The 16,730-nt window shown below is 42.6% G+C and overlaps 1 protein-coding gene across 1 annotated transcript in view; it reads right to left on the reverse strand.

Annotated features, from left to right (window-relative positions):
• Window positions 1-842: 842 nt before the first annotated feature.
• The window catches only part of LOC111235209 (ankyrin-3-like), a 94,524-nt gene continuing 78,636 nt past the window's right edge, over window positions 843-16,730 (reverse strand). The window contains exons 36-45 of the mRNA XM_022763577.1: window positions 11,418-11,492; window positions 10,905-11,036; window positions 10,359-10,502; window positions 6,528-7,998; window positions 6,197-6,359; window positions 5,750-5,830; window positions 5,208-5,291; window positions 4,968-5,081; window positions 3,767-3,858; window positions 843-2,901 (exon numbers count right to left, since the gene is read on the reverse strand). Coding sequence (XP_022619298.1) covers window positions 3,787-3,858; window positions 4,968-5,081; window positions 5,208-5,291; window positions 5,750-5,830; window positions 6,197-6,359; window positions 6,528-7,998; window positions 10,359-10,502; window positions 10,905-11,036; window positions 11,418-11,492 — 2,336 coding nt within the window. The 3' untranslated portion in view covers window positions 843-2,901; window positions 3,767-3,786. The remainder of the gene's footprint in view (window positions 2,902-3,766; window positions 3,859-4,967; window positions 5,082-5,207; window positions 5,292-5,749; window positions 5,831-6,196; window positions 6,360-6,527; window positions 7,999-10,358; window positions 10,503-10,904; window positions 11,037-11,417; window positions 11,493-16,730) is intronic.

Consider the following 16,730-nt stretch of genomic DNA (forward strand, 5'->3'; position numbering starts at 1 on the left):
GGCATAGCGCCACCGCCAGGATGTCTCCAGTACCGCCCAGTGCACCCATGGCAATCTGTAACACATCCTTATCAACTACATCCAAGACGGTGGGTTGCTGAACCTAAGAACATTTTAAGATGAAATGATAAGAGCCTTAAAGCGTCTCTTATATCACTACTTGACTTATCCACCTGTCTTTTAGAGCGGCCTTGTGTCAGAATTTACGTGCTGTGTATTTCCTAAATAGATTTATGTTTAATCAAAGTAAAAAAAAGACGCGGTCAGTAGGGCCCCAGAGAAGAGACACTCTTGCCATGACTCCATGACCTGATCATAAGGATGATGTAGAAATTTGCCATCTATGATAAATAATCAGTAGGTGGCTGAGCATTTCCCTATTGTATTCCACCTCTAAGAACACACTACCATTCTTATTTGAACAGTACCTTCAGTATTTATATTAGTCATTAGGACTCCAGTAACTACAAATTAGTGTTATCATCATCTGCATAAAATATCCACTTAAAGAGGGTTATGTGATGTTAATAAATCATAGAGCTTCATGAGAGACAGGAATGCTTTGAAATAACTTTTCTAGTTATCATTTAACTCATTCAACAGAAATCAGCAATATCCTCATCATGAACTGTTGTTGTCTGGCCACACAAGGCAGTCCAAGCATATAAACAAGCAGCCCTGGAGATTTTTGCTCAAGTACAGTTTGGTGAAGAAGAAGCACGTAACTAGTTGAAGGACAATGTCTCTCATGACATAACTACCCTGCTTCCATTACATTACTTACATAATAAAACAATGTTCAAGGACACAAAGACAAGAACAGAAACAATTGTACTGCAAAATCAATGCATTTTTATTTTTTTATTTTTAGGTTGATTTTTTTTAAAGACGTCTGAAACATTTGTGGTGGCATCATTGCTGCTATAGCCTCTAAAAGACCTTGAATAACCAAAGTGCTAGAATAGTTACATTTCAATGGCTTCACGCTGTTAGTAAGAATTGTACATCAAAAAATCTGCTCAGGTGAAAACACATATCAAACAAAATTGACAAAATTGATAGTTCAACCATATCAAAGGATCCTCTTCCCCTTGATTGACATAGTAGTATAAGGGGATGTGGTACAGCACCCTACCTGACTTTCTTCAACCCCCCTCCCCCCTCCCCCCGCCAAAAAAAAAAAAAAAGTTACATAGTTTTCATGTCCACAGCATAGACATCAGCATACTGAGCCATCGCACCAGTAGAACACCACACTTGAACTACATGGGCATCTAATGAAAACCAATACAAAGATAATTCCTAATGTCTTGTAAAGTAAAATTTTGCCAATGAGCTAGTGAAAACAATTCTATTCGACACTGCATATACAGACTCTCAAGCCTAAAAAGATCACACAGTTTCAGAGTTAAACACAATTTATTTAATGCTTAAATAATTGTTTTTGACCATCCAGTGTTTTTGTCATACAATATGCTATTTAGAGCTACAATCAAATAATGTCTTTATGTGTCCTTAATGTGAGTAGGATTTTAAATTAAGGAAATACTTCACCAAAAAATCCAAAATGAAATGCCCCCGTTTTCCTTTAATACCACAGCAGCCGTTAGAAAACCAAATTGACACACTGCTAAAATGATTACGAACAGTCTAACAGTGTACAGAGACTCCTACACCTTATAGCCAATACGCACAATACAGTTATAATTTTACAGCGAGCCAGCCTACTAGCATTTACATTCAGATTATTTCGTTCTCGTAGCAGAAGCTGCCCTCCGGTTTTACATACACAGACAAGACATCACACCCTCAAGAAGCTATAGAACTTTTTTTCATTCTCACCCCATCATGATAAATGCTTTAATGGTATCCTTTTTCAATTTAAAATATAAAATCGGTGACAAATGTTTGGGCTATATGTGTACACAGATAAAGGGTTTTTATTTGTCATTTGAATACAGTGTTTGCAAACTTGTAAAAATTGTACTTAAAATAATGTGAACAGCATGCATGAAAATATGAGTACTCTGAAAGGCTGCTTTTTGCAGGATTAGATCCACTCCCACTTTGGGAATTACTGAAATTTGATTTTCTGGAAATTTCTTCTGTTAAAATCAAACCAGCTTTTTTTCATGTACAAACATTATACCTGCTCTAATAATTAATTATACAAGAACCTGTGAAGTTACACTCAAATCTTTAAAAGTGGAACTGTTTCAATAAATTTTGAAAGCACTTGAAAAGGTTACTCTCCTCAGTGCGTTCTCAACCAGTAACTTACCCTTTTTTAAGAATTTTACACATTGTAATTTTATATACAGAAAAAAGCTTTTGTGTTAGTTTAAGTTTTAAAAAGGAAGAAAAAAATCCCAAAACAATTTACATCCTGACAACAATGGGTTCAAGAAAAAACCATAAGGCGAGTGTTGAAGTTGAATCAGAAGTGTTCCATTAGATTTTTTTGTGTTATTGTGTCTACTTCATTCTTTCCATCCACCATGTGGACTGAGCTCTTGTGCCATCTTTGGTCACAGTTGCACCTGTGTGGTTGTCAGTAACGGAGTCTTTTTCGTTTTCACCACAAACGATGCTCTTCAAAAGGCTCTCACTTCACCAGTGGACCGATGGCACGTATTGTCTCACACAAAAACAGGAAGCAGAATCATTGTCCACGAGTCCACCGCAGTCAGAGAGTGAGAACCTCCTGGGTCTTTTTGATTGACAGGAAGTGAGTTTTTCATGCTCATGCGTAAGTCAGAAGGGTCGACTCCTCTCACATGAAAACCATTTGTTTGAAGCAGATAGTTGCAGACTGGACCCTTGTCTGAAGGCCTCACACTGTAGCTCTTCAGCCCTCTGAACACTTCTTCCCAGGAAACATCTAACTCAGTTCCTGTACATCTGCAAGACACAAAACAGTTCATCACATATTGAAGCACATTTAATATATTAACAAGTTTATAGAGTAAAATTGCCAAGGATACATTTCCTTCTATCTAAAATTGTACAATATTTTTTGAACAAAAATATTCTCTTAATTTACATATTAAGGGTGTAACCTTCCTCTCACAAACAAAAATTTTTCTGTGAAAAGTCTTTTTAAACAGCAAAAACTGTTGTGATCTAACAAAATGACAACAAGACCTGATGGTCTGTGGGTTGTTATGGTGACCTCTGTTACCATAGAAACCCCTTGCCAGGCTTCACAGCAGTGCCATATTATTTCTAAGTCAGTTTTGTACAGATGGAGTGATTCACTGCAAACATAACATACGGGTGAACAGCAGTAGGGATTAACAGTCTGGCCAGTGGGATAACAAAGTCTTTTTGGATGCTACAATGCTGTTACGAGTTGGGGATTTAGTGAACAAAAACAGGCATTGAGGGTATCAGTGGGGCAATATAATGCTGAGGTGTGTGCCGTCCATCAGCCCTGTTTCCTTTGTAACTGTTCTCTATTCACACACACTCGTGAACACGGAGGGCAGAAATGTTGCCAGAGGATCAGTCAGCCTTTTGGAGTCTGTGGGACAGAGTAACTATCTGAGGAGGGGTAAATTACAGGAATAGTTTGACGTTTTAAAAAACACCCTTATTCTTATTTCTTCTTCTGAGAAGATCAAAACCACTCTACCATGTGTGTATTAGGTACCCGCACGTCTTAAGAAGGTCATTGAGTGCACTGAATAAGAAGAGAATGAGTAGAGGAGTGATTAACAAGAGAGGAGCTGATTGTGTTACAGAGAAAAGCAGTAAGCTACTGTACCTGGTAGAGCACAACCATCCCTATGAGTGGAACTTCTTATCTCCTGATCTTCTGTCATCCTTTCGCCTGCTATTCCTTGAAACTTCTCCTTGCTAGAAAACACAGACAAAGAAATATAGTTGAGTCATGGTATCATTTTCTTCTCATTGGAGGAAAACAAGTTGCAAACCAACACGCAAATGAGAAAGTAAACTACACACACTATAGGAATGTGAAACTAGCAAATGTTAGTAGTATAATTATTGTTAGGAATATAATTAGGACCCAAACCACACACCAACCAGACACCTAGAAGAGAAATTATATTATTATGTAAAGTGTTAGAAAGAAAAGAGGTACACTGTATTTTCACAACAGCCATGGCACTCATTAGCCATACTGTTGACTAATCAGTTAAACACTTTAAAACACCATTAAAACCATAGTCAGGAGGAGCATAGTCAGCATCCCCTTTATGTAAACACAATACACACCACACAATGTCAAAACATAAAATGCAAGGTTGCACTTCAAATGGGAGCATTTTTGCCCAGAAGAGAGATAATGAGGACAGTTTTCCCAAACCAACTAATCCAGTGTTAATCGAAAATTCACCTGCACCACTGGATATAAACAAGATCAGATCAAAACTGATTCCATTTTTGACTCAGTTTTTTGACTTAAAGCTGCACTAAAAGAACAGTGAGATGTAACTCTGAGGTGTTCGATACCTAGAAATAACGTGGTGTCAGTAAACTCTTCTGTTCTGCTACACCAAAATACATTTGAAAAATTCTGTATATGTTTTGTGTAGAATAGTACATATATTTCTGTTCATCATCACATATTTCAAATCATTAGGAACCTTATTAATAAAATATTGTGGGTTTGAGCAACGCTTGGCCAAAGACAATTACTTTCTGATGATGACCTGCTGGTGGGTCTCACAGGATTGAAGAGGTTGCTCATGAATGTATTTTCTCATTTAGGTAAGATACAATGTTTTTTTTGTTGTTGCAGCTCCACTTTGTGTTTTAGGATGGTAAAATTTGTGCTTTTTCACATGCAGTCTTTCACAGTGCAGCTTTAAGCCTAACGTCTACATTAGCTGTGAACCTCCCACATGCTGATTGTTTTCTGACAGGAGGGTAACAACATCCCAGGCCTCCCATCTAGATTAGACTTTGAACCCAGGCACACAGTTAGATATCTTCATGCCAACCTCAGACCAGTCTTCCTGCAGAATGGGACTGTGCTGAAGGTCTCTGTGCCACCTGTCGCCTCCTTGGTTTTCTGGTGTGGGAGTAGAAACCCTCCGAATAACCTTCCTTATTACCTGACCAAGGCAGAAGGATGTTGATAAAGGAAGAAAAAATCTGATCTGCTTTTGTGAAAACATCTCTCCCTGTGGTGGGTTTTATTTCAGAGCTGAATGGGAAATGAAAATGAAGTTGTACATTACTTTTCTACTGATGAGGTTACCGTCTTGGTCCATATAGTGTTCCTCTGTAACAGACTCGCCTGGAATATTCTTTGCCTCTTCTCCCTGGAAGCATTTGTGGTTAGGAAACGAATAAAGGCTCACAAAAGACGCATTCAGAACTAATAAAACAATCCGTTACCATCACCACACCGAAACAGCACCTCAAGAAAAACAAACATCCATGTCAGAAAGAAGCTGAACACTAGGTTAGTCTTCAACCATGACCTGAGACGGGCTCGGTAGTGCACGTACACAAACATATCTATGCATACACATATCCACACCTACAAAGAGAGTAGAACTATCATTAACCAAACACGACTACTATGATGCACACCAGAATGACCAGTCTAAACCAAGCCAAGCCAAACCAAACCAAACCAAACCAAACCAAACCAAACCAAACCAAACCAAACCAAACCAAACCAAACCAAACCAAACCAAACCAAACCAAACCAAACCAAACCAAACCCAACCAAACAAAGGCTCAGCCCAGCCTCTGCTCCAGGCTTTCAGGGTACCTTTAAAATGAGACGGCGTCTGAAGATTCTTGTAGTTACAGTCTGTTCTTCCTCTGAACCAGAATCTACACTAACCCGCTGCTGAGAAAGGTATTATAAGGTCATTACACAAACACATGGAGGGATTCAGGAGGAGAGAGAAGTACATGTATAGGAAAGAGAATTAGTTAGCTGTGACATGTAGCCTTTATGAAGGCCTACGTCATCTCCATGGTCTGCTGGATCAAAAAGAAGAGAAACCTGGGACCAAAGACTGAAGTTTGTTTCTTTAGCACAACTTCTACAATAGGTTTAGGCATTTCACCTGCAATAACAGAATCACAATGAAGTATAGTGCTGCAGTAAGTACAGACAATAAAGAGGACTAGATTCTTCACTGCACTACAACCACTGTTAAGGGTCTTTTCATTTGATTGTTCTCATTATTGTTATTGCTAGTAACATTACCTGGACTTTTTTCTCTGACACCAGCGCTCCCTCTTCTTTTCTGCCATTCGATGACTCAGAGGAGCCGCCCTGAGGTGAGTGCTTTGAGCTGTCGCCGTTCTGTCGGGACCTCCCTGATTCGCCCCTAGACGAGGATGTGATGGAGTCACTAGAGTTCTCCTGGCTGTTGGGTAAGATACAAATAATTAGGACTGTAGTTACAGGATACCGTAAAGAGCTGAAAAATACATAATCTGAGAAGATTTCTGAGAAGGATGCACAAGGAAAAGATGGATTTCAAATTCAGGCTGGCAAGAAATTGTGGTAATTCTGGGAGACTTAAGAGACTGACCTTTCCCGTCTGTCGAGCAGGTCTGAGCTGACACTTCGGCCTGGCGTTGGTGGTTCCACATTGACGCTTGATGAATCACTGTGCCAACCTGAAAGTGAACACATGTCTTTTTCTGCCTGTTCAACCTGATCAAGAATCTCCTGAACCCTGGCCTCGGTCATCTCTTTGTCCTCCTCCTTCTCCTCTGAGCCTTCTTCTTTCTTCACCTCCTCCAACAGAGATCCTAATGCCTCTTCTGTGCTTTGTTTGTCTCCGTGTCTCTCCTCCTCTTCCTCATTGGATTCAGACTCACTGGACTGAAGTTCTCCAAGTGCCTCAACCCAGGCCTGAGGGGAGAGACAGGCTACAGCCTGGTCCTTGGTTGCATGGTCCTCTTCTGACGTCCCGTAAATATCTCTTTCACTGCCACACAACTCTCCTTCATCCTTAAACTGCAGTTCTCCATCTGTGTCACCCTTGTAGACTCTTTCCTCACTGTCCCCATCCACCTTTTGCACCTCTGGTTTTTCATCAATACCCTCTGTGACAGTCACCGCTTCTATTGTGGTACAGTCTTTTCCCACTTCATGCCAAATCTCTATCAGATTATGCTGCTCCTCTGACAGATTCTGCACATCTCTCACCTCCTCCACCTTACAGGCTGTCCCCTTCTTCTCATCTTGAACAAGGACATGCTGCTCATCTATCACATCTTTCTCTTCCTCTGCAGACCCCTCCTTCTGTTCCACCAAAATGTTTTTTTCCTCTGCCAACTTTGACCTATCTTTTGTTATCAACTCACATTTTCTTTCCACATTTTTAATCAGGTCCTGCTCTACCCACTTTTCCACTAATCCATTGCCCTCTGCTACCTCTGTTGCAACCATCTCAACAACCTTCTCTATTTCTTCTGTCACTTCCATTTCACCTCCTTTTAAACCTACATCCTCCTGTACCCCATTGGGGGCACCCAACTGCACTCCTGCATCTACCACTTGTGCTCTGTCAGGCGATGAAGGGGTTATAGATGATACTGATGATAGAGAAGGGGAAGATGTGGAGTAAGCCATGTCAATGTCTAACTCACACATCGCTGGGAAAGAGTGAGACCTGGGCTTGTGGCTCAGCTCCATTTCATGACAAGACCTGTCCTCCTCTTCGCTCAAAAGCAGCTGGTCGTTCAGAGCGATGTGGGGCTTTCTGACCTTAGAAGGAACAGGGTCAGGGAGTTCAAAGGCCGGGAAGGATAGGGCAAGCTCACAGGGTCTGGGGGGGCTCCTAGGAGGGCTGTCTGGCTCTTCGCTACCAGGCTCTATCTCCGGGCTCCAGGGCAAGGGCTGAGGCTGGGAGTCGGCCAGCAAAGGGGTGTCTGGCTCTGGTTGATGGTGAGCAAGGGAAGGGTTGGGGGTGATGGGGAGTTCGGGCTCCAGGAAGTGGGGGTCAGAGTGCAGTGCAGCAGGGGACTGCAGCTCCGCTAGAATGCTCTGATAATCTGTAGGTGACAGGATGACAAATGTAGAGACATACGCACACACCAAAGCATGCCACAAAAGAATATAACACACCGAAAAACACACACACCTTAACACATACACCGTATGAGCTGACAATGGCACAGAGGTTGAAGTGCAAAGCATGTCTCCAGATAACCACTAGCTGAGATGGTGATTTGTCAGCGGCTACTGTATAATGGCAGTATGACTAATCCAAACTCAAACATATGCAGTAAAATATAATAAATACATACAATACATTTTACTGTATATTTTTGAAAATGTCGTATTGAACACAAATAAAAAATATAATGAAATATTTAAGATATATAAAGAAGTAGTAGTATAGTTATAATACTTAGTAGTATTCAAATTGACAGTAATCATAAAAGCAATGTCATGTTTGTCAGTAATGTTTCTGATTTTTAGTGAGTGTTCATTCAACAGCTGTGGTGAGGTAAGACGTCAAAAGTGGCAGAGCATTAGAGACATAAGGCCATATTAATCATGTAGCGTGGGATGTTATGAATGCAGGATATTACTTAATTATTTGCCAGGGTGTTCTGTTACATGCTCACATGAATAAGTTGACAGATGAGAGATGTGGGAAGGAATAGAGGAGGAGAAGGAGCAAGATAAAGGACAGAGGATGCTAAATGAATATTTCCATTGTGGAAGGGTCAATGGGAGTTCGAGTGGGAGGTGGAGGGATGGAGGGCGCACAAGTGCACTGGCAAGCAGGACAGGGGGACAGGGAGCGGAGGGGAGGGGAGGAAGGACTGGGGCTAGGACATCGGGACCCAGAGGGAGAGACGGGAGGGAGAGTAGACAAGGAAAGAGGGGAGACAGGGCGGGAGGAGGAGGCCAGCTGCATCACTATAGACTCTCTGCTTGGAGAGGCCGTGACAGAAGGTGAAGCCCTACCTAAGGGTGAGGAGGGGTTGGTGATGGGTTCCGATAGGTCAGGGATTGGGGTGGGAATGGTGAAAGTGGGGGAGGTTGGGGCAGAGGTGGGAGAGGATGGAACAGAGGTAGCTAAAGAAGGAATGGGTGATGAAGAGTTAGCAGCAGGTGACAAAGGTAAAGGTGAGGTGATGAGGGGGATTGGGGAGGATGGGTGGGGAGAGAAAGGGAAGGCAGGGGATTGACGAGGGTCAGCAGGGGGACATTGAGGAATGGGGGAAGGAAGGGGAAGGAAGTTGAACCTTGGTGGTTCAAATGGCGCTGGAGGTGCCAAGTCTTTGAGCGAAATGGAGGACTCATAACTCGGAGAGCGGCGTGGGGGAAAGGGACGGCAGTGAAGTGCTACAGTAGGTGAGAGGGGAGTGGGTGGGGGAGTTGGGGTCTGTGTTGGAAAGAGGGGGCTGGGTGTCTGCAAGATGAAGGCAGCTTCATTGCTTCGGGGGGTTAAGGGGATAATAACGCAAACTATGGCAAAGGGATAAGGCACGACATGCAGAGGAGATGAAAAGGAACAAAAGTGCATTGGAGAAAGATGGAAAAAGAACACATGAAACATGGTTTAATTTGAAACATGCTTGCACAACAAGACAATGAATGAATAACATGAATGAGGGATATGTGGAGGAGGAGGCATGTGAGGGACGGATAAGGAGAGGGCACATGTAGATATCAGCAACTATGACTCTTAACTTGTTAAGAGCTGTTATGTGCTGTTATCAGCAGTGGATACTGCTGTGGGGAGGTGATGGGAGGCAGGAGGAAGAAGAGGAGGAGGAGGCAGTCTGGTTTCACAGAGGAAGAGATTCTCTCATCTATCCAAGGAAGGCTCAGAGGAACTGGAGGAGAACTAGGAGAACTAAACTAAATGCAGAAAGGAAAGCAGACTCTACAGGATTATAGATTATATTTCTAGTCAGACATAATTGAAAAACATTTAAATAAGTATGCAGCATGCACTTAGAATGGGATTTTAACAGTGGATATTGCTCATTTGTGACAACTGGATGCACTATGGTGATTTGTAGAGTGGTATTCACCCTCTGCAAGACCTGATTAATATGAAAATGGTGGTTAATTAAATATAAGCCAATTCACATCAGTATGTTCAAGTGCTATTAAAACTTATTTAAAATTGATTGATTTAAAAAAAAAAGCAAGGTGCATTAAAGTAGAATACTATGATTATTTCATTGGCATATAAACTGTAAAATATGAAAATCAGGAATGCATTTGGGAAACAGCAGGAGCCAGTTGTCCAAACAAAATCCAAATCTGACAGTAAATCAGTTTATCTAGAGATTTGCACTAGGACTATTTGCATGTGATCCATGCATTGGCACAACAAAAATGGTAGCAGGGAGAGGTAAGAGGTCAGCTAGACAGAGCTAAACTTTACCATCAGCCTGATCCCGGAAAACAGCGTTATCATCGGCAAAACATCTCGTGCCTGAAATGTTACCATAGTCAAATATTGGGCCCTCCAGTAAAGTCACAATATCCATCCGATTGACTTTGGTCAGCACTGTAGTTAAGGCATCCGCTGTGGAAGAGAAGATGATGACAAAAAAATTTAATTAAGTTTTCTGTAAAATTATGAAACAAAGTTTGTAAATTTGAGCAAAACTGCTTATCTCAATGGTTTACTAAGGAAAAAAAAAATATATGCAAATTTGGGTGTTTGATGTCTGAACAGGGAAGGGATGAGAGTGATTAAAAGACAGACAGAAAGGGACTGAAGAGGATACACAGGAAAACAGGCAGGGAAAGTACTCAGACTAAGATGGACAACACAGATGCATGTGAAAATACCATCAATTTTGTGAGCTAGCATTAGAAGTTTTCTTTGCCGTAAATCAAAAGCAGAAAGACTGAAAAGAGAGAGCAGACGAAAGACATCGAAAGAGAGGAGAAAAAACATTTTTAGATATAAAAATAGTCTTACTTGTGGCGTTTTTCCCTTCCCGACTGACCCATTTCTTAAGTAGCATGAAGCTCTGTGCTGTCAGAGAGTTGGGGTTCTCTAGTCTGATGTGGTTGATCTCATCCACTGTGAAGTTCATCTCCCGGGCCAACTCTGTGATGGGACAAGAATAGCAACTCTTCTAACTTTAATGTACAGTATTTAATTGTCTGTCATTTTATTCAGAGTGCAAACACACAAATTACACAGAAGTTAAATAACAATATAAATATATGTATTTCAAAATCATTAAAATCCTGTTATAAAACAGTTTCAACTTCAGTTGCCTCATCACTAAATTTAAATTCCACTTTTTTTTTTTTTTGTCCCCATTAAATGACATGACATTTTCAGGGCCACATTTAACAGTATGATCCTTTGTAGGATATTCCGTTAGCCTGAAGATGGCAGTAAATGCCAGGGTTTGAGAATGAGAAAGAAAGCAACTCAGGTAAAAGGGACCTGAGAGCTAGAGTAATGTAGAATGTGTCCCACCTGTCCAACTGAGTCCCAGGTGATCTGCAACGATGGCCATGCGCAAGTCCGTCCGCTCACAAGGACTTTGGGGACCTGGGAAGAAAGAGGATAATGACTTATCAATACCGTTCACATTCCTCTTCCCCTAGATACTAATCTAAGAGAAAAATAAACATGTACATATTTTTCCTTTTCTGGCCACTTATGCATCAGAATTAACAACATCAATCAATGTAGTGTTCAAAATAATTAAATTACAATAGTGAGCATATCACTGTAATATAGCTGTAATCTAGGTTCAATTACTCTCACAGGATGGCAAGAAAAGGATATTTCACACTAGAGACATTATGGGCAACTTAAATATGTTCATAGATTAAGTGGTGTTCTGTGACTGTTTGTGGTATGTATCCTCTGAGCAAGCAGTAACTGTCATGAGAACCACACAAAACAAAGCATAACATGACTCTCAACAACAGACTCGTAGTTCTACAAATCTAGGGTGGAAAGGTCTATGTTAGAATCTAAAATGCTGACATGCGAAGACGCTTTTTGTGTGTTCTTTGCCAACACTAGTTAGTTTAAATGACAATTGAAAACATGAAAAATTCTGTAAGAACAAACTACTACAATAACTCAGTAGCCACCCCGCACAGACAGACAGACAGACAGACCAGGAAGTTGTCAAACAAGGGACTGGTTGTGCCAGTGGACCAGTCACTACTACTGGCATGCTCACGCTACCAAACGGGGGTTAAAAAGGGTTGAAAGAGGGGAACAGAGGAAAGAGAATCTTGCAACAAGGACAATACAGTACACAGTACATCAATGACAAAAAAAGAAATTTAAATGACAGCTACTGTTCTGAAGAGAATATGTAAACACGCCACAGGCATTCCAGTCAATCCATTAAACGATCACAACGATGTCATGCAACTAAAAGTGAAATATATAAATATATAGATGTATTTTAAACATAGTGTGAAAGTTTTACAAACTAGGCTTGATCTCCGCGATGGGAGGCGTTCGAGACCCTGTGAGTCCCTGACTGCCCTCCTTCCCACCAGTCCGCCTACTCCTCCTGCTCCTCTCACTGCCGGAGGCCCTGTCCGTCGTCGCCACCTTTGCCCTTACGGACGCGGCCCCGGCCTCAGCCCTCGAACCTCTACCAGACCTGGATGAGCGGGAGGGCTGGGAGGGCTGGGAGGGCTGGGAAGGCTGGGAGGCGTCCGACAGAGAGGTGCTCCGGGAGGTGCTGTCTTCCTCCGACTGCTCTGTCTGCGTCTTTTTCTCTTCGTCTGACAGGCGGTCCACCAACTTTAGCGTCTCCCCGCTAATGTCTTTAAAGTACTCGATGGTGCGCTTACAAATTTCACTAGGGTTTTCCTGCCTGTCCTGTCTACATGCTCCCTCATTTGTGACATTGCTGACCTGATGCCTGTCCTTCAGTGGGAGCCTTGAGGGCAATTGTATGGCTGTTCTCTCTGAGTCCAATGCCCTTGTTGGCTGTGAGGTAACCCGAACTGAAACAAGTGAGCTAGCTGCAGCAGTGGGGCTGCTCTTTTTAACATCCTTGATTGGTATTCTAGACCTGGGCTCTACTTTGGCTATGGCTGGCTCTCCCCTTTTCCTGACCTCAACCGTTACTGCTTGTTTGGGCTTCTGTTTGCCAATGGCAGTTCCCTGTGTGTGAAATGACCACCCTGATGCTTTAACTGGAAGCCTTGACCTCGGCTGCTTCACTTCACTTTCTTTAACTGTTTCACTTTTCTGGTCCTGCACCTGATTGCTGCTGTGTAAATCCACCCTCTCTTCTAAATCCCTACAACACAGTGTTTCTATCCTGCTAGCTTTTTGAAGAGTGGGCTCAGAGGAGGACTGCAAATTAAACACCACACTACCACATTGAATGTAGTTGGCCTGAACACTTGAGGACTCGAGGTTGTTGTTGTTGTTGCAGTTTTCAGAAGGATAATCTCTACTCTCTAACTTGGACTCAGTGTGTCTGCTAGACTGACTCTCTGTACACTGACCCTCTATACTGATGTATTCTGGCACCATCTGACCCTCTGACATCTCAGTTTTACAATCTGTGAGATCCCCTGAGTCTTTTTTCACAGTTATAGAGGCAGCTATGCCCATCTTAATAGGAGTGCGTAATTTGGGATCAACCTTAGAGGCTGTGATTGTACATGACGAGGCGGTCTCAGCTATGGCTTCACAGGAGGGAGCATCAGTACTGGTATAGCCAGTGTCACTGCCAGGCTGCGCAGAGCTGCATTTTGCTGTTGTTGCTGCTGGTGTTGTTGGTGTAGTGCTGCTGTCTGTGGTAGTATCTATAACCTTCACATTCCCATCTACTGTGGCCCTCTCCCCTGTTTTTGACTGAGAGGAAATTACCCCCAGGATCTTGCCCCCTCTCCCCTTTTCCCCTGTTTTAGGGTCAGAGGAATGCTCACCAATCTGGAAAAACTGAAGCCTCTCTTCAACAAAGTCCCGCTTGCTCATGTCAATAGCACCACTGCGGGTCATCTCAAACATCTTCCCTTCATGGAAAGGGAAGGGGTTAGGCTCACTAGTCGGTGTGCTCTCATCAGTCGGTGTTCGAGCGGGAGTTGTGTCAGGTGTTGTAGCCTGTGATTTGTCCTCCACCGATAAACCAAAGGGCTTGGGATCCTCCTCTTTTGATTTGGGCTCAAAAACTCCATCATTATCACCCCCTTTGGTGGACCAGGGGTCAAAGTCCAGGCCTTTAGTAGCAACAGTTTTGAAGGTTGAATTCAGCTCCTCTTCAAGTTGGTAGGCAAAGTAGTTTTCTCCAAAGCCCTGCCTATCTGGATGTCTTCCTTCTAGGGTATAATCCTTTTCATCTCCACTGCTTTTTGCTGAAGATGTGCTGGTTTTAGACTTTCCATTATCCCCCACTTCTTCACATTTCTCTTCCTCTATCACTTCAAGCTTAGACTGACTAAATGAGCGGTCAGTTGTTTTTCCATCATTAGACAGACTGGATGTTTTAGGATCCTCACTCAGTCCATCATCCTCATCCTGAAGGTCATACCCGTCCAAAGAGTCTATTTCAGTTGCATCTGTGTCATGGGAGAACTCAGCAGTGGTTGCTATAGAGCAGTCAGTGATTGACTGGTCATTGCCATTTTGTTCAAAGTCAGCATCCTCCCCCTTTACTACACCATTGATCCCAGACTCCTTATTATTTCCGTTTTTCTCTGTTCGTTTGTGTTTTGGGCGTTTATCCCCCTCCTCTTTCATTTTGAAGGTGTACCTTTTGATGGGGATGGGATGGAAGACAGACTCATCATCACTTGAATCGCTGTTATCAGCTCCAGGGGGTATAGGGGATGGAGGCTGTACCCTGATGATTGGCTCAGCTAAGAGGTGCCTATCATGTTCCTCTTGGAGGTTCACCTCCATCATCTCTGTCTCTGCCTCAGAAGAGGCACACGACCCCCTTTTCTCAGGGTCAGACTGCTCTGTCTCTAAAGGAGGAGGAGGTGGAAACTCTATATAAGCAACTCTTTTCTCCTTTGACTTCTGTCTCTCTGTATCCTGTTTTCTACTGTGATTCTCTGAGGAAGCTGGTTTAGATTTTTCCTTCAAGGGCTCCTTGTAGATGAAGGTCTTTCCTTCTTCCTCCTCAGACTCCTCTGGGATAGGGCTTGGCATGCCTGGCATGAAGCCTATTACAGAGTCTGGTGTTCTTGAGGTCAGACTCATTTCCTCTGAGCTGGGGGCCTCAGGGGTTACAGGACTTTTCCCAGAGCTGTCCATGAAAGTCACTTGTTCTAGAGTGTCATCTTCCGGACTTCCTTGAGGAGATGGAGACTGTTTTTGTTTGACAGTGTAAAATGCACCCCTAGTTTCATGCACTGTCCTACTCTCATGGCTTACTATCTTTTTGTATGTTCCCAGCTGCCCCGAGGCTGTTTCTTTCTCATACTGCTTTCCTACTTGGATGCTAACATACACAGGTAAGGGTTTAATATCTTTGAAACCCTCCGTGACAACTACAGGAGTTACTTGCTCCAAATACTCTACTTGGTCAACACCATTACATACTATGTTTGACTGGCTACCATCTGATGAGTCTGTGGATTTTTCTACTGATGATCCACGAGTAGACTTGTTGGATTCAGAGCTACTGTGTAACCGATTACTAGCTAGAGTAGGAATATGAGACCCTACCTTCTCATATGGTTCAACAGAGGCATCTAATTTTAGAGAGGTGGATTTATGATTTTCTGAGAAATTAGATGGCTTTTTAACAGGAATTTGTGATTCCGAGTTTTTTTTTAGACTATCATTGCTATTCGGGCTTTCGCGAACAACAAATTCTGTGTAGATTATTTTCTTGGTTGTTTCTTGTCTTTGGGAATCACTATTATTGCCATCTTTCATAGAATCATGGATTAAAGAATGAGATAGTTTGGGAGATTGGGGTTTATAGCTCCCATACCCTTGACTCTCCCAAGTTTTGAATAACTTTTTCTCCTCCTGATCTTTTCCACTGGTCTCATGCTTGGGTGAGAACTTACTTGATTCACTATCTAGACATCTCCTCTGGTTTCCTGGACTGTCTGGTGTTTTTGGAACATTTGAACCAGCAAACACCTGATACACAGGTAATTTACTTTCCTGGAGTTTCCTAATAGGAGGATTTGAGTTTTGGCCACCCTGAGGACTCCTATCTTGCCTCTGAGCCTCTTGCTCAAACTTTAGCCTTACTGCACTCACTTTAGAGGAAGACATTTGAAATGGTTTAGAGCCTTCACCTGTGCTTCCCTGTGATTTACCATCTCCTTGTTTTCTTGGGTCGGATTCACTGTACTGCAGCAGTACTCTCCTCTCTGGACTGCTGGGTAAGCTGGCACATTTCCTATCATTCGAGCTGAACCTGTCTCTAAGCCTCTCTCTGGTCCACTCTTCCCCACTGCCCCCATTCCTGTAGGCTGACCTCTCTGGACTGCTATGTGTAGAGCTCGGCCCTGATCGTGATTCTCTGAAGTCTGGTCTGCGAGATTTCTTCTCTGGAGATGAGAGCTCATCGTTGAGCTGTTCTGTTTTGTCACGAAAAAACTGAGAAACCTCACTGAGTTTTTCCTCTGCCTCCTTTACAGTCCTGTCCACTCTGTCCTCATACATAAGCTGTTCTCTCTCCTTACTCTGTGTGTCATCTGACACACGCATCCAAACAGATTGCTTTGGGCTACCAGGTTCAGAAGAATACTGCAAAAGTGTCAATTTGTCAAAGTTATCATCAGCACTGGCCATTCTTCCAGATTTGTCAAACACATTTCTCGGCGACCTGAAGAC

The sequence above is a fragment of the Seriola dumerili genome, unplaced genomic scaffold, assembly GCF_002260705.1.
Source record: "Seriola dumerili isolate Sdu_G_001 unplaced genomic scaffold, Sdu_1.0 BDQW01000478.1, whole genome shotgun sequence".
Taxonomy (NCBI): Eukaryota; Metazoa; Chordata; class Actinopteri; order Carangiformes; family Carangidae; genus Seriola; species Seriola dumerili.